We start from the raw sequence: 20,811 nt of genomic DNA on the forward strand, positions 1-20,811 counted from the left end.
CACCAATGCGCCGGAGGAAACACCGTGCACCTGGCCACCTTGGCTAGCGTACACTGCGCCCAGCCCGCCACAGGAGTCGCTGGTGCGCGATGAGACAAGGACACCCCTACCGACCAAGCCATCCCTAACCCGGGCGACGCTAGGCCAATTGTGCGTCGCCCCACGGACCTCCCGGTTGCGGCCGGTTACGACAGAGCCTGGGCGCGAGCACACGTTTTGTTTTTGAGTCCTGAGTCTCCTCAAGTCTCCGTATGAGCTTAACCAGGGGGAACTAGTACTTGCTAAGCAGACATCACGATGTCCTTTACAATGGTGCCATTGGACTCGTATCTACAGTTGTGCAGATTCCACCACTGGCGTTGCTGTGAAGTGAGTTTGGGAGGTGACGGTAGCAGATGGGGGATCTGTGAAGCTCAGCCCGAAGTGTTGAAGAAGGCCTTTGTCAATAGCGCCGTGGGTTGGAGCGCTTCGGGAGTGCGGTCACGTGTGTTTGCGAGGCAGAGTTCGAGTCTCGTTATGAGCTGAATCGGGGAACTGGTACAAGCAGTCCTTTTTACATAAACTTCCAGAACTTATCCCTATGATTAAACAAACTGTATAGGCTTTAGCTAAGTAGGCTAACACGGTTTTGTGACATGTAGGAGAGCTGGTTCGAACCCAGTCATTCACAAGAGCAATACGAAAGACTATCCTTAGAAGGGCTATGACAGGGCTATTCAAATATGTTTTTGTGACACTCCCTTCTACCTTGTCCTGCACGGTCTTTGATCACCATAGAGGGCACATCCATTTTCCAGAGTGTCTTAACTTTCAGGAATGGGGTTGTAACTTCTTGCCAAAACGGTGCAAACGCTAGAGCCACATTCATTGGAAGAAAATACATTCAACATTGGATTCGTTGGATTCATAAACCGCCAGAAGTCTGTTTTACCACAGAGAGAGTTTGATTCTATCTGTTCTCCTCTACCTCTCCTGGCTGGTAAAGTACCAGAATGTTGTCTCTGGTTTTGAGTCTGAATTTAGAGACCTGAATTTGAAAACTGAATCTGAATGCATCTGAGAAGTTGAATATGAAAATTGAAATGATAGTTGGTAAACATGATGCAATTAATGCAATATCTACCATATTAAAACAGAATATATCAATATAGAATTTGAATATTTAATATTCAATTGAATATTATTTTTTTAACTGAACAAAATATTAATTAAATTCTGTTTCAAATCATGAAATATAAGTTCAGTTTATGAATTCAATTTGTGCATTACAAATCCCAAAATATTTATTTCAAATTAAATATCCTAATACAATTTGAAAATGATGGAATTTAAAAAATAATTTTCTTTTGGCACTAAAATCGCTCCACAATGATGATTGAGACCCTTGGTCGGAGATGTAAGACTTGCCTTGCTGTCAGACCCTCACCCATCCCACAATCCATACCTCCCCTCCTCCACCAAATGCAGCTGCATTCCATCCCTTTGTTCTACCCCTCCCCTAGGAATTTTGGAGAGGTTGAAGAAGGCGGGGCTAGAAGAGGAGAAGAGCTTGAGGGAGGAGAAAAGAAAGAAAGGGGAGGGGCTTAAAGGAGCAGACAGGAGTGTGCCCATGCCTCATTATATCACGCCTCCCCCTGGGACCGTAGCTGTTATCAATGGATTGATTGCTGTTCCCACCCCCTCCCCTCAGCTCTACTCCCATTGGACAACATTGATCCCTGTCGCTCTTAGATTTTATGTTTGGCGCATATTTAATTAGTGTCATGCTAATGGTTACGTGTGACTTAATGAGTCAACATTAACTATTCATATTTCTTATTCATTGAAATGTGATTGTGTTTAGTATTACAGATTGATCAATGCATTTTGTTATGACTAGTTGTTGATACACACACACGGTTTAAGAACCGTGTGTGTGTGTGTGTGTGTGTGTGTGTGTGTGTGTGCGCACATTAAGTCCTCTGATTTGGTCTATTGATCCGTAAAGCCCCAGAATGCCCGGTCTCATCTCAATGTCACCCCTCTGAGCCTGAAGAGAACCAGGCGAGGTGTTCAATCAAACATGCGCTGCAGAAAAGTACACGTCAACACACCTCATAGTCAATAAAAAACCATTCTGGTTTCTGATCTTATATACTCACCATCACAGTTCATTGTTTAACATATTAAAGCACTCAAACCCTTTTAAATAATATATTCTAATGTATGTTTTCTTTTTGATCAAGTTTTGATAGGAGGATTGAATTAACTCTCTCTCTCTCTCTCTTTCCCTCTCTCGTTTAGGTGTTTCTGTTTTTCTGTGAGACGTGCTCTGTGCCTATCTGTAGGGAGTGTAGTGTGGGCAGACACATGGGCCACAGCTTGGTCTATCTACAGGACGCTGTCCAGGACTCCAGAGACATCATCATCCAGCTACTGGCCGACGCACAGCAAGGAAGACAGGCTGTACAGGTGAGCATGTCTGTGTCTCAAAGCATCTGTGGTATTTTTTTGACCCACATTACCGGTTCAGATATATGGGATATTCTGCATATCATCCACACTCTCCTTTAGGCTGCACTGAAGCCTGTGGTTAGAGGTACCCAGCTGGCCCAGGAAGGGGGGGGGGGGTCACCTAGGGTGACGGGGGTCAAAGGGGAGTGACAGGGAAGGGAGGAGAGGAAGGGGAAAGGTCATCTAGGAATAGAATCTTAGACCCTTCCATCCTTCTCTTTCTCACACACACACACACACACACACAGAGAGAGAGAGGAACATATTATCTCTATGTAAATGCTTGTAGAATAAATAGATTCTCTGACTCTGTGTTGTCTCTAGCAGTGGTCACTAGAAGACGTTACTCACGTGAAAAGAGAGAGAGAGAGGAACATATTATCTCTATGTAAATGCTTGTAGAGTAAATAGATTCTCTGACTCTGTGTTGTCTCTAGCAGCAGTGGTCACTAGAAGACGTTACTCACGTGAAAAGAGAGAGAGAGAGGAACATATTATCTCTATGTAAATGCTTGTAGAGTAAATAGATTCTCTGACTCTGTGTTGTCTCTAGCAGTGGTCACTAGAAGATGTTACTCACGTGAAAAGAGAGAGAGAGAGGAACATATTATCTCTATGTAAATGCTTGTAGAGTAAATAGATTCTCTGACTCTGTGTTGTCTCTAGCAGCAGTGGTCACTAGAAGACGTTACTCACGAGAAAAGGGAAACGGTACTAATAATGTTAAATGATCTATTCAGTCACGGTGTTGATACCCATGTCCTCCCTCACAACCACGCGCTCACTGACAATCAGCTGGTACTGAGAACTCTTACACATAAATAGTATTCATTCATTCTAGTTCTATGGGTTTTAAGAAAAGCGTTCCTCTTAAGAAACGAAGCCTTTATTGTGATAAAGGGTTGTCGGTAATGGATTCTGAGACATTCACAGTTACATTCCCTCCCCATGATCTGTTGAGAATGGTTTTGATACGGATGGGTATGTTGCTGAATGAGATGCTTTGTTACAGTACTTCCTGGAAACCAGAGTTAACAGGAAGTGTGAGATGTTGTGTAATCGCCCTGGAAGGTGCGTGTCTGACCCTGGTCAGGACTCGGCGTAACCCTGAAACATGATCTAGTTCAGCAAGCCAAGGTTAGGTTACGTCATAACTGTGCACATTGTCACTGTTCAACCACCGCCTAGTCCCTCTATCTCCTGATACAGAACTTGGGACACACACACAAACACGCACACACACTCTTTCTCGGGGCAGGATATTTCCGCCCACTCCACACCCATTATCTCCCATGACCTCTGACCCTGAACTTGTGACCTGCTGGTTGAGTATGCTGCTTTCTGATTGGCCAGTTTGACCTCCTTTGTGTCCCAAGCTGCTGCTGTATTGGCCTGCCACGGACCAGCATCAGCCTTGTTTCACAATAATATGGGCACTAAACAGTTAAATGATGAAATGTCCTTAGTTACACATTTGAGCTTACGTTTTGGTGCCAAATCTTTCTCTCGCTCTCTCTCTCCTATTGCTCTCACACTATCTTTTTCCTCTTTCCCCCTCTCCATTTCCCCCTTGCTCTCTCGCTCTCTATGTCAGTATTGATGAAGCCCCACCCCTCCCTTCCTGCTGTTCTCTCCAGACGTCCCGATTATAACTGACCCTTTAGCGGTCTGTCCCAAATGGCCAGCGGGAGAAGGGACCCTGCTGCCCAGGGGGAGGGTCTTCAGCCATGGGTCAGGAGGTCAATGACCTCAGGGGGATTTGGGTGACCTTTGACACCCCCCCTCTCTGGGTAATGTGACAAAGGATCCCTCCCCCCTCGGCCCTGTGGGGTCCAGACCACCCTCTGACCACCCAACTCAGAGGAAAACAGAGAGTGTAACGTAAGTGATAGAAAGGAACGAGAGGGAGAGACATAAATTACAAAAAAATATAGAAAGAAATCTCGAATTTAATGTGTTTTGAAAGTCAACTTAATGCTTTTTGACAATGAAGCCAAACTATTTCCCCTTGACATTGAAGTTTCTACAAAACTTTTGCCGTTTTCTTAAAATGTCACTGTCCTCACATATACAGTGAGAACAACATGGCGGTCAGTGACACTACCTCTAGCTCCTATCTCTCTTCAAAGGCCACTGCTAAATATGTTTTATTTATTTAAACTTTATTTAACTAGGCTAGTCAGTTAAGGACAAATTCTTATTTAACGGCCTACCGGGGTAACTGCCTTGTTCAGGGGCAGAATTACTGATTTTCACCTTCTCAGCTCGAGGATTCGATCCAGCAACCTTTCGGTTACTGACCCAACGCTCTAACCACTAGGCTACCTGCCGTCCTTACACTCTAACCACTAGTCTACCTGCCGTCCCTACACTCTAACCCACATATGTCAGAGTCAAGGCCCGCGGGCCACATCCGGCCCGCAAGAAGGTTTTTTACGGCCCCTGGGATGATCTTGATTTATTATTAGAACCGGCCCGCAGCAAGCCGGCAGCCCGCAGATCTTTTACACGCACCAATACTACATTTCCCACAATGCAAAGGTGACGCACCGAGCAGTAGGCTGCTTCATTTCAATATTTATTGGCACAGCAGTCGTCAGCATCACAGTAAAATTAACTTTCAGATACCCATCAAAAATGGCAAAACGGAAGGTGGATACTGAGAACCGGGGGTTTCAAACAAGGTGGGAGTCGGAGTATATGTTCACGAAGGTAGCTGGAAAACCTGTGTGTCTTCTGTGTGGAGAAAGTGTGGCGGTACTGAAAGAGTATAATCTGAGACGACATTATGAAACGAAACACGCGGACACACACGCGGACGCAACTGTCAAGGCCAGTTTTATTTTGGCAGAAGAGATCGCTAAATCAGCCCGGCCATTTACGGAGGGGGATTTCATCAAAAACTGCATGATTAAAGTTTGTGACGAAGTTTGCCCAGAAAAAAGGCAACTCTTTTTAAATGTGAGTCTGAGCAGAAACACCATTGCCGAGAGAGTAGACCAGTTGTCCATCAATCTAAAAGAGCAGCTTGTGAAAAAGGGAAAAGATTTTATTGCATATTCCTTGGCTGTGGATGAGAGCACCGACATTTCTGACATTGCCCAGTTGTCAATTTTCATCCGCGGAGTGGACTCCAACCTAAGCGTGACAGAGGAGTTTTTGGCTTTACGTCCTATGCATGGCACAACTACGGGGCATGATTTGTATGAAGAGGTGTCAAGATGTGTAAATGAGATGGAGCTGCCTTGGGAAAAACTCGTGGGTTTGACAACCAACGGAGCACCTGCGATGTGTGGACACAGGAGCGGACTGGTGGCGAAGATACGGGAAAAGATGCAAGAGGACAACGCGACAGGTGAGCTGACAGCTTATCATTGTATCATACACCAGGAAGCGTTGTGCGGTAAAGCCTTGAAAATGGAGCATGTAATGAGCATCATCACGCGCACAGTTAACTTTATCAGAGCCAAAGGTTTGAATCACCGCCAGTTCAAGGCATTTCTGACGGAGTTAGAAACGGAGCATGGTGATTTGCCTTATCACACAGAGGTGCGATGGCTAAGCCAGGGAAAGGTGCTTCAAAGATGTTTCGAGCTTCGTGAGGAGATTTGTCTGTTCTTGGACAGCAAAGGGAAAGACACAACACAACTCCGAGACGAAATGTTTCTGTGTGAAATGGCTTTTCTGTGTGACATTACGAGTCATCTGAATGCAATAAACTTGCAGCTGCAGGGTCGGGATCGTGTCATCTCTGATATGTACAGTACAGTGAAGGCATTTAAAACCAAACTGACTCTGTGGGAGACGCAGATGCGGAAAGAAAATTTGAGCCACTTTCCCAGCTGCCAGACCATGAAAGAGAAGCTCTCTACCAGTGCGTTCCCGAGCACACAGTTGGCTGATAAAATAGGTATGCTTGCCGCTGACTTTCGACGCCGATTTGCTGACTTTGAAGCACAAAAAAGCAGGTTGGAACTGCTCGGTAACCCATTTGCTGTTGACGTGGAAAGCTCACCACCAAACCTCCAAATGGAGTTGATTGACCTCCAATGCAATGATGCACTGAGGGCAAAATATGCGGCAGTGGGTGCTGCGGAGTTCGCCCGTTTCCTCCCCGGCACAATGCCCCAGCTGCGCATCCAGGCTGCTCAAACGTTGTCTATGTTTGGCAGCACATACCTGTGTGAACAACTGTTTTCTTTGATGAACCTGAACAAAACATCACACAGAAGTCGACTTACTGCTGAACACCTCCACTCAATTCTGAGGATTTCTTCAGCTCAGAGCCTTACCCCGAACATTGATGAACTTGTGGAAAAGATGGGACACCACCAAGTATCACCCTCAACCTCAAACAAGTGAACATTACTGTGCAATCACATATTTAGAGTTTTTACTCAGTTCAAGTTTAAAAGTTAAAATTTAATATTTGTTTTCACTGCATGTTACTTCTCCTTAAACAAAGTGTTGTTTTTGATTAATAGATTTTTGCACTTTATTTTTTTGTATTTCAATCCAATTATATTTTAAAAATATTTCAGTTGAGTGGATGATAGAAAATTGCTATTATTGTTTTTTCTTTGAAGTAAATTTAGCCCACTTTTGCTAAAATAGAAAATATAGTCTACTGATGGTGCCTTGAATACCGGTTTCTTTCATTTAATGTTCATGTTATGGGGATATTTATATAAAGGAAATTTGTCTTTTGTGTCTGTTGAAAATTAAAGATTACTGACAGAGCCATAAGAAAATATTGCTTTATTTATCTGATCATATTGTAATATATTTGTTAGGTTTTCAGTAGGTTCAATTAGGTTCACTAGACTATATGCGTCATTTAAAAATTTTTCAATGAACATTCGAACAGTCCGGCCCTCGTCTTGTAGCTGATTTTTTTATTTGGCCCTCCGTCCATTTGACTTTGACACCCCTGCTCTAACCACTAGAGTACCTGCCGTCCCTACACTCTAACCACTAGATTACCTGCCGTCCCTACACTCTAACCACTAGGCTACCTGCCGTCCCTACACTCTAACCACTAGGCTACCTGCCGCCCCCACACTCTAACCACTAGGCTACCTGCCGTCCCTACACTCTAACCACTAGGCTACCTGCCATCCCTACACTCTAACCACTAGGCTACCTGCCATCCCTACACTCTAACCACTAGATTACCTGCCGCCCCTACACTCTAACCACTAGGCTACCTGCCGTCCCTACACTCGAACCACTAGGCTACCTGCCGTCCCTACACTCTAACCACTAGGCTACCTGCCGCCCCTACACTCTAACCACTAGGCTACCTGCCATCCCTACACTCGAACCACTAGGGTACCTGCCGTCCTTACACTCTAACCACTAGGCTACCTGCCGTCCCTACCCTCTAACCACTAGGCTACCTCCCGTCCCTACACTCTAACCACTAGGCTACCTGCCATCCCTACACTCTAACCACTAGGCTACCTGCCGTCCCTACCCTCTAACCACTAGGCTACCTGCCGTCCCTACCCTCTAACCACTAGGCTACCTGCCGTCCCTACACTCTAACCACTAGGCTACCTGCCGTCCCTACACTCTAACCACTAGGGTACCTGCCGTCCCTACACTCTAACCACTAGGCTACCTGCCGTCCCTACCCTCTAACCACTAGGCTACCTGCCGTCCCTACACTCTAACCACTAGGCTACCTGCCGTCCCTACACTCTAACCACTAGGGTACCTGCCGTCCCTACACTCTAACCACTAGGGTACCTGCCGTCCTTACACTCTAACCACTAGGGTACCTGCCGTCCCTACACTCTAACCACTAGGCTACCTGCCGCCCCTACACTCTAACCACTAGGCTACCTGCCGTCCCTACACTCTAACCACTAGGCTACCTGCCGTCCTTACACTCTAACCACTAGGCTACATGCCGTCCCTACACTCTAACCACTAGGGTACCTGCCGTCCCTACACTCTAACCACTAGGCTACCTGCCGCCCCTACACTCTAACCACTAGGCTACCTGCCGTCCCTACACTCTAACCACTAGGCTACCTGCCGTCCTTACACTCTAACCACTAGGCTACCTGCCATCCCTACACTCTAACCACTAGGCTACCTGCCGTCCCTACACTCTAACCACTAGGCTACCTGCCGCCCCCACACTCTAACCACTTGGCTACCTGCCGTCCCTACACTCTAACCACTAGGCTACCTGCCATCCCTACACTCTAATCACTAGATTACCTGCCGTCCCTACACTCTAACCACTAGGCTACCTGCCGTCCCTACACTCTAACCACTAGGCTACCTGCCGTCCCTACACTCTAACCACTTGGCTACCTGCCGTCCCTACACTCTAACCACTAGGCTACCTGCCGTCCCTACACTCTAACCACTAGGCTACCTGCCGCCCCTACACTCTAACCACTAGGGTACCTGCCGTCCCTACACTCTAACCACTAGGCTACCTGCCGCCCCTACACTCTAACCACTAGGCTACCTGCCGCCCCTACACTCTAACCACTAGGCTACCTGCCGCCCCTACACTCTAACCACTAGGCTACCTGCCGCCCCTACACTCTAACCACTAGGCTACATGCCGTCCCTACACTCTAACCACTAGGCTACCTGCCGCCCCTAATGTTGAATAAGATGAGTGAAGTGAGGAGTTGGTGTTTACCCCTTAATGTTAGGAGGGGTGTGAGGTTGTGTGGTAATCCTCAGATTTCCTGTGTACTGTCTACTTCCTGTATTTTAGTGTGTCATAACAGAGCAGGTACCTGGTCACATGAGATGGTCATATAACCTGTCTTTAAGTCATATATCCAGGCCACTTCCTGTTTCATGCATGACGTAGTTGATATTCCTGTGGAGTTGACTATTGGCCACCCAGGAAGTGCTGTGTGATAACTCAAACTCCTGTTTTATTCTGTTACCCTGCTGCAGTTTTCATTTTAGCAGTTATTTTAGATTTTGTTTTAAGATGTATATTTTATCCTTCGTCACATTTGAGTCATTTCGTCCTTCGTTAGTTTTAGTTATTATCAGTTGACTAAAACCCTGGGCAATTTTAGTCTAGTTTAAGTCAGTCGTTTAGTCACATAAATAGTGCTTTTTTCCCTTCTCCATTTAAAGAATATGTACCTCGTAACTTCCATCATGTGCACAGATAACCTTGTGCAACAAGGCCTCCTATCCCCTTGTAAACCTTAGCTGCCGATATTTCTATTGTGGTAGATTGTAACCAATGTCAGTCATAATTAGCCATATCACTCTTACCCCAACGAGGTCCGGAGGCTGCTGGTGTCTGTTCTACCTAGTAATTAATTACACCCACCTGGTGTCCCAGGTCTAAGTCAGTCCTTGATTAGAGGGGAATCACCCACCTGGTGTCCCAGGTCTAATTCAGTCCCTGATTAGAGGGGAATCACCCACCTGGTGTCCCAGGTCTAAACCAGTCCCTGATTAGAGGGGAATCACCCACCTGGTGTCCCAGGTCTAAACCAGTCCCTGATTAGAGGGGAATCACCCACCTGGTGTCCCAGGTCTAAACCAGTCTTTGATTAGAGGGGAATCACCCACCTGGTGTCCCAGGTCTAAACCAGTCCCTGATTAGAGGGGAATCACCCACCTGGTGTCCCAGGTCTAAACCAGTCCCTGATTAGAGGGGAATCACCCACCTGGTGTCCCAGGTCTAAACCAGTCCCTGATTAGAGGGGAATCACCCACCTGGTGTCCCAGGTCTAAATCAGTCCCTGATTAGAGGGGAATCGCCCACCTGGTGTCCCAGGTCTAAACTAGTCCCTGTTTAGAGGGGAATCACCCACCTGGTGTCCCAGGTCTAAACCAGTCCCCGATTAGAGGGGAATCACCCACCTGGTGTCCCAGGTCTAAATCAGTCCCTGATTAGAGGGGAATCACCCACCTGGTGTCCCAGGTCTAAATCAGTCCCTGATTAGAGGGGAATCACCCACCTGGTGTCCCAGGTCTAAATCAGTCCCTGATTAGAGGGGAATCACCCACCTGGTGTCCCAGGTCTAAACCAGTCCCTGATTAGAGGGGAATCACCCACCTGGTGTCCCAGGTCTAAACCAGTCCCTGATTAGAGGGGAATCACCCACCTGGTGTCCCAGGTCTAAACCAGTCCCTGATTAGAGGGGAATCACCCACCTGGTGTCCCAGGTCTAAACCAGTCCCTGATTAGAGGGGAATCACCCACCTGGTGTCCCAGGTCTAAACCAGTCCCTGATTAGAGGGGAATCACCCACCTGGTGTCCCAGGTCTAAACCAGTCCCTGATTAGAGGGGAATCACCCACCTGGTGTCCCAGGTCTAAATCAGTCCCTGATTAGAGGGGAATCACCCACCTGGTGTCCCAGGTCTAAATCAGTCCCTGATTAGAGGGGAATCACCCACCTGGTGTCCCAGGTCTAAATCAGTCCCTGATTAGAGGGGAATCACCCACCTGGTGTCCCAGGTCTAAACCAGTCCCTGATTAGAGGGGAATCACCCACCTGGTGTCCCAGGTCTAAACCAGTCCCTGATTAGAGGGGAATCACCCACCTGGTGTCCCAGGTCTAAACCAGTCCCTGATTAGAGGGGAATCACCCACCTGGTGTCCCAGGTCTAAACCAGTCCCTGATTAGAGGGGAATCACCCACCTGGTGTCCCAGGTCTAAACCAGTCCCTGATTAGAGGGGAATCACCCACCTGGTGTCCCAGGTCTAAACCAGTCCCTGATTAGAGGGGAATCGCCCACCTGGTGTCCCAGGTCTAAACCAGTCCCTGATTAGAGGGGAATCACCCACCTGGTGTCCCAGGTCTAAACCAGTCCCTGATTAGAGGGGAATCACCCACCTGGTATCCCAGGTCTAAACCAGTCCCTGATTAGAGGGGAATCACCCACCTGGTGTCCCAGGTCTAATTCAGTCCCTGATTAGAGGGGAATCACCCACCTGGTGTCCCAGGTCTAATTCAGTCCCTGATTAGAGGGGAATCACCCACCTGGTGTCCCAGGTCTAAACCAGTCCTTGATTAGAGGGGAATCACCCACCTGGTGTCCCAGGTCTAAACCAGTCCCTGATTAGAGGGGAATTTAAAGCAGTGGAGCTGGCTTCGAGTTCCCCAGTTGAATTTGAGGGGAAAGAGGTTATTCAGTGCCGTGAAAAAGTATTGGCCCACTTTCTGATTTTCTGTATGTTTGCTACCGAATGTTATCAGCTCATTAACAAAGACCTGATATTAGATAAAAGGAACCTGAGTTTAAGTATATATATTTTTTGTTATTTTGTATTGTATTTATTTAATTAACAAAGTTATGCAACATCCAATACCCCTGTGTGAAAAAAGTAATTGCCCCCTTACACTCAGTAACTGGTTGTTGCCTCCTTAAGCTGAAATGACTCCAACCAACCACTTCCTGTAGTTGTTGAACAGTCTCTCACGTCGCTGTGGAGGAATTTTGTCCCACTCTTCCATACAGAACTGCTTTAACTCAATGACATTTTGTGGGTTTTTTGAGCATAAACTGCTTGTTTCATGTCCTGCCACAAGATTGTTAATTCGGATTAGGTCTGGACTTTGACTAGGCCATTCCAAAACTTCAAATATGTTGCCTTTTCGCCATTTTCATGTAGACTTGATTGTGTGTTTTGGATCGTTGTCTTGCTGCATGACCCAGCTACACTTCAGCTTCAGCTCCCTGACAGATGGCCTGACATTCTCCTGTACAATTCTCTGACACAGTGCAGAGTTCATGGCAAGTCGTCCAGGTCCTGAGGCAGCAAAGCATCCCCAAACCATCACACTACCACCACCATGCTTGACCGTTGGTATGAGGTTCATAATGTGGAATGCAGTGTTTTTGGTTTTCACCAGACATTATGGGACCCATCTCATTCAAAAAAGTTTACTCAAGTTTGCCAAAAAAATCATTTGAATGATCGTCAAGACTCTTGGATGGACAGATGAGTCAAAAGTAGAATGTTTTTGGAGTCCCATTATGTCTGGCGAGAACCAAACAGGAAGCATGAAGTCTGCTCTGTATCAGAGAATTCTACGGGAGAATTTCAGACCATCCGTCTTTGAACTGAAGAGTATCTGGGTCACGCAGCAAGACCACGATCCTAAACACACAATCAAGTCATGAAAATAGTTAAAAAGCAACACGTTTTGGAAAGGCCTAGTCAAAGTCCAGAGCTAATCCGAATTAAGATGTTGTGGCAGGGCTTGAAACAGGCAGTTCTGTATGGAAGAGTGGGCCAAAATTCCTTCACAGCGATATGAGAGACTGATTTAAACTACAGGAAGTGGTTGGTTGAAGTCATTGCAGCTAAAGGTGGCACAACCAGTTACTGAGTGTAAGGGGGCAATTACTTTTTCACACAGGGAAATTGGGTGGTGCACAACTTTGTTTAAGAAATAAGTATGTCATTGCTGTGTTATTTGTTCACTCAGGTTCCCTTTATCTAACATTAGGTTTTGCTTGAAGATCTGACTTACATTTAGTATAACAAAATATGCAAAAGTAGAGAAAATTAGAAAGGGGGCACATACTTTTTCAAAGCCCTGTACAGCTTGGCTACAGGTTAAACCATCAATCTTATTTTCTCATCGTAACCATTGGAACTGGGTAAATAAGTGAGTTCCTTGAAAGGGGGCAGAATCTGAACTTTCCCTGCAAAATGGAGCTTCTGATGTGATCAGCGCAAAAAAAAATGTGCCTATATGAAAGCAAAGTTGATCAAATAACTTGTTGTTTTGTACAATTGTTTCCTGGCTGGCTGTGCATCAGTTCAAAAGAGACACCAGGGATTGAAATGACCGCCTAGCTGTGTGTTTGGAAGGAGCCCGTGGAACTGAAAGACGTTATTGGCCAATGAGTGGATTGATTGCATTAGATATTCTGCAGACGGCATGGACAAAACAGATGGAAAGGAGATCCATGTTCATTTGAATGTTGATTAGTGTCACGTGGACTTTTCCTCTCGTTACATTTTCACCAACTAAAGTCCTTTGTAATAGTTTTTTAAAAACATTTTTTTTTTTTTTTAGGCTTCTCGTTATTTAGTTTTTGTCTGGAAAAATAGTTAAAAGATTTTGTCATAGCTGGCTAGAAGTGTTTATGTGGGTGTTTTTTAACCTGGTTAGTTCTTGTTAATCTGAGAATGGCGAGGGTCCAGTGGTATAATAGGTTTTGACCCTATACCCCATAATTGGTCCTGTATCCTAGAGATCAAGGTGGTGTGTGTTATTTCTAACCCTAATATCCCCTGTTCTAGTTAAGTATGGAGAAGATCCAGGCCATAGCAGAGCAGGTAGACATCAAGGCCAAGGTGGTCCAGACAGAGGTGAAGAACGTGGTCCTCAGACACCTGAAAGCTTTGGAGGACAGAGAGAGTCAGCTACTCTGGAAGGTACGCTTTTCTCCATCTGTGTTGGTGTGTTTGTCTCTGTCCCTCTCTCTCTCTCTCTCTCATACATCTCTGTCTGTCTGTCTGTCTGTCTGTCTGTCTGTCTGTCTGTCTGTCTGTCTGTCTGTCTGTCTGTCTGTCTGTCTGTCTGTCTGTCTGTCTGTCTGTCTGTCTGTCTGTCTGTCTGTCTGTCTGTCTGTCTGTCTGTCTGTCTGTCTGTGTCTCTCTTTTTCTCTTTGTCTCTCTTTTTCTCTTTCAGTCTCTCTTTTTCTCTTTCAGTCTCTCTTTTTCTCTTTCAGTCTCTCTTTTTCTCTTTCAGTCTCTTTCTTTCTCTCTGTTCTCTCTCTCTCTCTCTCTCTCTTTCTCTTTCAGTCTCTTTCTCTCTCTCTCTCTCTTTGTCTCTTTCAGTCTCTTTCAGTCTCTCTCTCTCTCTCTCTTTATCTTTCAGTCTCTTTCTCTCTCTCTCTCTCTTTCTCTTTCAGTCTCTCTCTCTCTCTCTCTCTCTCTCTCTCTCTCTCTTTCAGTCTCTTTCTCTCTCTCTCTCTCTCTCACTCACTCATATATTTAGGTGGTTAGAGGGCTCATCCGACAGGTGCTGTCACTGTTTGACTAACGTGTTTTGAAGGGAAGGTGTTTTTACAGTAGACGTGTTCTACATGTTTGTATACACACTTCACTGTCCTGATTCTCCCTGTCCGCCCACATGACTTATGCCTTTTCTATTGCGTTGTGTTTGTGTTTATGGCTCATGGGACGGCAGGGTAGCCTATTGGTTAGAGGGTTGAACTAGTAACCGGAAGGTTACGAGCTGACAAGGTACAAATCTGTCGTTCTTCCCCTCAACAGGCAGTTAACCCACTGTTCCTAGGTCAGTTAACCCACTGTTCCTAGGCCATCATTGAAAATAAGAATTTGTTCTTAACTGACTTGCCTAGTTAAATAAAGGTAAAATAAAAAATGACTGGGGGTTTAGTCCTTCCCTTTAACATGGATCCAGACAGGCTGGGGGTTTAGTCCTTCCCTTTAACATGGAACCAGACAGGCTGGGGGTTTAGTCCTTCCCTTTAACATGGATCCAGACAGGCTGGGGGTTTAGTCCTTCCCTTTAACATGGAACCAGACAGGCTGGGGGTTTAGTCCCTCCTTTTAACATGGATCCAGACAGGCTGGGGGTTTAGTCCCTCCCTTTAACATGGATCCAGACAGGCTGGGGGTTTAGTCCTCCCCTTTAACATGGAACCAGACAGGCTGGGGGTTTAGTCCTTCCCTTTAACATGGAACCAGACAGGCTGGGGGTTTAGTCCTCCCCTTTAACATGGAACCAGACAGGCTGGGGGTTTAGTCCTCCCCTTTAACATGGAACCAGACAGGCTGGGGGTTTAGTCCTTCCCTTTAACATGGAACCAGACAGGCTGGGGGTTTAGTCCTTCCCTTTAACATGGAACCAGACAGGTTGAACTTGTAAGTGTTGTGTAGTAATGTTAACCCCTAGCTTTTGATTCACCTCACAACCTTCATCCCCCTGTTGAATGGCCTGTTTTGTCTGTTAGTCACTATATGTCCAATATCCCACTGTAACCTGTACACTGATCTACAACAATCTGAGATTTAACAAACTGCTGTTTTCACATTGCTGGATTTGCCCATACTTGTATACCCACATGAATGAATCTCTCTCTCTCCCCCTTCTCCCTCCCTCTCCCAGGTTGAGAAGATCCAACAGCTGAAAGCCAAGTCCCTGTACCTGCAGATAGAGAAACTGCATCAGAACCTGACCAAGCTCGACAGCACCATCACAGCAGTCACTCAGGTATGTTAAAAGATGCATGTCCGGAGGAGGGGCTGGGGGGCCAGGTTTATAAATACTATGTTGAAAGTCATTCATGACTATTGCTAACTATGGCATCCATGTCTCCTCACCTCATAACTCACCAGGTGCTGGATGAGGGTTGTCACCTGGACGTGCTGCTGGCCAGAGAGCGCATGCTGACCCAGATCCAGGAGCTGAAGTCTCTCAGAGGCCTGCTGCAGCCACAGGAGGATGATCGTTTAATGTTCACCCCTCCAGAACAGGTAAAAAACAGGTTCCTATTCGCCCCTCCAGAACAGGTAAATAACAGGTTCCTGTTCACCCCTCCAGAACAGGTAAATAACAGGTTCCTGTTCGCCCCTCCAGAACAGGTAAATAACAGGTTCCTGTTCGCCCCTCCAGAACAGGTAAATAACAGGTTCCTGTTCGCCCCTCCAGACCAATTAAATAACAGGTTCCTGTTCACCCCTCCAGAACAGGTAAATAACAGGTTCCTGTTCGCCCCTCCAGAACAGGTAAATAACAGGTTCCTGTTCGCCCCTCCAGAACAGGTAAATAACAGGTTCCTGTTCACCCCTCCAGAACAGGTAAATAACAGGTTCCTGTTCGCCCCTCCAGAACAGGTAAATAACAGGTTCCTGTTCACCCCTCCAGACCAGGTAAATAACAGGTTCCTGTTCGCCCCTCCAGACCAGGTAAAAAACAGGTTCCTGTTCGCCCCTCCAGACCAAGTGAGAGGGGTTAGAGACTCTTGTGGCTCTTCGGATGACTGGAATTATCGACATGTCAGCCAATTTCATATACATTATATTAATGTTGCTATTTCCACTTGTCCCTAGTTCATGGCATATTTATAGTATTATTGATAATATTATCTTCACCAGGCCCTGTACATAGCCATCCAGTCCATGGGGTTGATCAGTAGCGGAGCGTTCGCTCCCGTCACCAAAGCTCACGGCGAGGGCCTAAAGACCGCACTCCGTGGCAAGACCGCCTCCTTCACCGTAATTGGCTACGACCACGACAGGGAGCCCTGCCTCTCGGGCGGTGACGCAGTGTCAGCGGTGGTGATGGCAGCGGCGGATGGTAACCTGTCGGCTGCGGAGGTGTGTGACAACCAGAACGGGTCGTACACGGTCAGCTACTTACCCAAGACTGAGGGAGAAGATTTGGTGTCAGTTCTGGTCTGTAACCAGCACATCATGGGCAGCCCCTTCAAGGTAAAATGTATAGTATTATAATAAATGTAACAACCAAGTAATATATTTACACTCCAACATATTCTATGCACATCTCTTAAGCAACAACAACGTAATACAACTTGAAAATGGCTGTAGATAGGATGAAATGCTAAGTAGCATTCTCCCTGCCTGTGTTCCAGGTACTGGTGAAGTCTGGGCGACGCTACGGGGCTCTGGGTTCACCGGTGTCTACGTTTGGCAGTGAGGGGGAGGGTGACGGTCAGCTGTGTCGTCCCTGGGGCATCAGTGTGGACAAAGAGGGATATGTGGTGGTGGCCGACCGCAGTAACAACCGCGTACAGGTGGATTTCATTCATTTCATGTCGTAGGTTGGTGTCGACTCAGCCGTTATCCTAAGGAGAAATGGTTTTATGATGCTAGCAAGCTAACTCTTGCTAAATCAGTGTCAGTTTGTTTGCTTTTAACTTGCCAGCTATCTGTCTCTCAGTAGCCCTCTTCTTGAGAGCTGAAGCATAGTGTGTACACTGCCCTAGTTTGCCATCTTTAGAACAGTGAAGCAGAGTGTGTACAGTGCCCTAGCTAGCCATCTTTAGAACAGTGAAGCATAGTGTGTACACTGCCCTAGCTAGCCATCTTTAGAACAGTGAAGCATAGCGTGTACACTGCCCTAGCTAGCCATCTTTAGAACAGTGAAGCATAGCGTGTACACTGCCCTAGCTAGCCATCTTTAGAACAGTGAAGCATAGCGTGCACAGTGCCCTAGCTAGCCATCGTTAAAACAGTGAAGCATAGCGTGTACACTGCCCTAGGTAGCCATCTTTAGAACAGTGAAGCATAGCATGTACACTGCCCTAGCTAGCCATCTTTAGAACAGTGAAGCATAGCGTGTACACTGCCCTAGCTAGCCATCTTTAGAACAGTGAAGCATAGCGTGTACAGTGTCCTAGCTAGCCATCTTTAGAACAGTGAAGCATAGCGTGTACACTGCCCTAGCTAGCCATCTTTAGAACAGTGAAGCATAGCGTGTACACTGCCCTAGCTAGCCATCTTTAGAACAGTGAAGCATAGCGTGTACACTGCCCTAGCTAGCCATCTTTAGAACAGTGAAGCATAGCGTGTACAGTGCCCTAGCTAGCCATCTTTAGAACAGTGAAGCATAGCGTGTACACTGCCCTAGCTAGCCATCTTTAGAACAGTGAAGCATAGCGTGTACAGTGTCCTAGCTAGCCATCTTTAGAACAGTGAAGCATAGCGTATACACTGCCCTAGCTAGCCATCTTTAGAACAGTGAAGCATAGCGTGTACACTGCCTTAGCTAGCCATCTTTAGAACAGTGACTCTTTAATTATTTCCTTTCTTCTGCGACTACCTCCTACTGTCCAGATCTTCAAGCCGTGCGGTGCCTTCCACCACAAGTTTGGCTCCCTGGGCTCTCGCCCCGGTCAGTTTGATCGTCCAGCGGGCGTGGCGTGCGACAGCCAACAGCAGATCATCGTAACGGACAAAGACAACCACCGTGTGCAGGTGTTCACCTTTGACGGACAGTTTATGCTGAAGTTCGGCGAGAAGGGCACTAAGGTACAAAACTCTTTCAATCGTGCGCTCTCTCACGTACAGTAGTATAGTACACGTACACACACTCATCAGAGCTGAACTAATAACTATATTCTACTGCACTCTATTGTAGAACGGTCAGTTCAACTACCCCTGGGATGTGGCAGTGAACTCTGCGGGGAAGATCTTGGTCTCTGACACCAGGAACCACCGCGTCCAGCTCTTTGGCCCTGACGGCTCGTTCATCAACAAGTACGGCTTTGAGGGCACCCTGTGGAAACACTTTGACTCGCCGCGGGGTGTCGCCTTTAACCATGAGGACCACCTGGTCGTCACCGATTTCAACAACCACCGTCTGCTGGTGATTCGGCCAGATTGCCAATCTGCCCGGTTCCTGGGCTCCGAGGGTACCGGTAACGGGAAGTTCCTGCGTCCCCAGGGCATAGCGGTGGACCAGGAGAACCGGATCATCGTTGCCGACTCGAGGAACCACCGTGTGCAGGTGTTCGAGCCCAACGGGAACTTCTTATGCAAATTTGGCACCCATGGCAGTGGCTTCGGACAGATGGACCGCCCCTCCGGTGTTGCCGTGACGCCTGACGGAGTCATCGTGGTCGTCGACTTCGGAAACAACCGCATCCTCAAGTTCTAATCGCTTTTCGCTTTCTTTCTCTCGCTCTGTTTTCTCTCCGTTTCTCTGTTAGGGAGAGGAAATTGAAGAGCTAGGAAAAGAATTCAACAAACAGACACAAAGAGGACAGTTTAAAGAGAGATAATCAGAGCAGGTAGAAATGCGTTATTACAAATTAAGGGGAAGTGAATTTGTTCGTTTTTAAATTATTTTTATTTTTTAGGTTTTAGTTTGTGTAATCAGATTCCTGTGGTATACTGTATGACAAAGGGGACCACTAAGACTAGTTGATAATCAGTAGTGAAAGTAACAAGGAAGAGATCACGATTTCCCTCTCTTCTATCTGAATTGCTCTCTCTCAACTCTCATCACGTCGCCTTCTCAGGGATATTTCTCACTTTTTCTTGAAATATTGAATCCTCTGCTCCGCCACCTACCTCAACCAGTTCTTAATGAATGTACTCACCCTCTCCGAGCAGAGGTCTACTCTAAGTCTGTCAAGTTTTACAAAGAAGAAAATAAAAAAAGTCTACCTCAATACTTTTTTTATTTAAAATGAAAAGACGTTTTGACCTGACCTTTAGTGGAGTCTAGTGTGTTCAGTGATGTTTAGGGTAGCTTGTTCTGTAGATCTTGGTTTAGCATGTCCCCCTCATCTCTCCATGTGCAGTGTCACTGCAGACCGATGGAATGGAGGTAAGAACGGAGGGTTTTATGTAATGCCAAACCCGTTAGACTGACTCTGTGTTAGTTAGCTCAGGTCACAGTACCAGATGGACCAGAAGAATCTCCTTTTAGCTTGACTGGTTTATTGATCGCAGCGGCGCCGGGAGTCTGACCTGGGACAGATGCAGTTTGATGATTGGTTGAAATCATGAGCTAGTCGTTGTTGTGGGGAGATTCTCTTTTCTGTCCCAAAGTATCCAATTATCAATTGAACATTGTTGATTCCTTTCAGTCGTCAGCAAGCTGGTCTGATTATGAGGAGAAAAATTATGAAAATCAATGTGAAAAAACAAACAGCATTTGTGTACTCTCAAACGGAGGGCCCACCAAAGTATTTTAGAAGTTTATCAGGAGTTATCAGGATGTATTGGTTGTTGATTAGTAGATTGATAAAGAATTCTGTTTGAGTGACATTCGTTGTGAATGATGCGGAAGGATAGCAATGCCTCCAGAAAGCAGGCATCTTGATTGGCTGTCCACAGGAGTGAGAGCCAATCAGAAATCAGAATGATCCTGTGTGGTTGAATTGTGGGGCACTGATTGGCTCTTGGGGGCTAGGATTTAATCCAACCCCCTTCTGACATCACTTCCCCACCCTAGTTATTGACGCCCATTCTGAAATGCCGGAGAGAGAGAGTGTTCCGGAACATGTGCATGCTGACCAGACCTCGAAAAGATGGAGGTCTAGAGACCAGCTAGTGGAGTCAACCAAAGGTAGAATTTCGGCTAACTGTATGTTTGGCATCGAAAGAACAACAAGTCCCATTGAAGACATTTAGTTGTTTAATCATTTATGTTGGAGGTCTAAAACGCTCACCAGCTGTCACCAAAAAGATCCATTCAAAGCACTGTCAATGGGGAGAAGAAGAATATAAGGCCTACTTTTAGCTTTTAAAATGGAAGTACCTTTCAAGCCTACTTCCTGAGGAGAACGTTGTAGAAAGGTCTGGGGAAAAAAAACATATCTCACAGCAACCAAAGAGTATCTTTCCGGGCC

At 46.4% G+C, this 20,811-nt stretch overlaps 1 protein-coding gene across 1 annotated transcript in view; it reads left to right on the forward strand.

Annotated features, from left to right (window-relative positions):
• LOC110489367 (E3 ubiquitin-protein ligase TRIM71-like) overlaps positions 1-20,129 on the forward strand; it is a 44,628-nt gene extending 24,499 nt beyond the window's left edge. The window contains exons 2-9 of the mRNA XM_036971409.2: positions 2,284-2,451; positions 13,760-13,894; positions 15,597-15,701; positions 15,827-15,964; positions 16,586-16,921; positions 17,083-17,244; positions 18,287-18,481; positions 18,591-20,129. Coding sequence (XP_036827304.2) covers positions 2,284-2,451; positions 13,760-13,894; positions 15,597-15,701; positions 15,827-15,964; positions 16,586-16,921; positions 17,083-17,244; positions 18,287-18,481; positions 18,591-19,109 — 1,758 coding nt within the window. The 3' untranslated portion in view covers positions 19,110-20,129. The remainder of the gene's footprint in view (positions 1-2,283; positions 2,452-13,759; positions 13,895-15,596; positions 15,702-15,826; positions 15,965-16,585; positions 16,922-17,082; positions 17,245-18,286; positions 18,482-18,590) is intronic.
• The last annotated feature ends 682 nt before the right edge of the window (positions 20,130-20,811 follow it).

This window comes from Oncorhynchus mykiss, chromosome 30 (genome assembly GCF_057628025.1).
Source record: "Oncorhynchus mykiss isolate SJ-2025 chromosome 30, ASM5762802v1, whole genome shotgun sequence".
In the NCBI taxonomy this organism is placed as follows: Eukaryota; Metazoa; Chordata; class Actinopteri; order Salmoniformes; family Salmonidae; genus Oncorhynchus; species Oncorhynchus mykiss.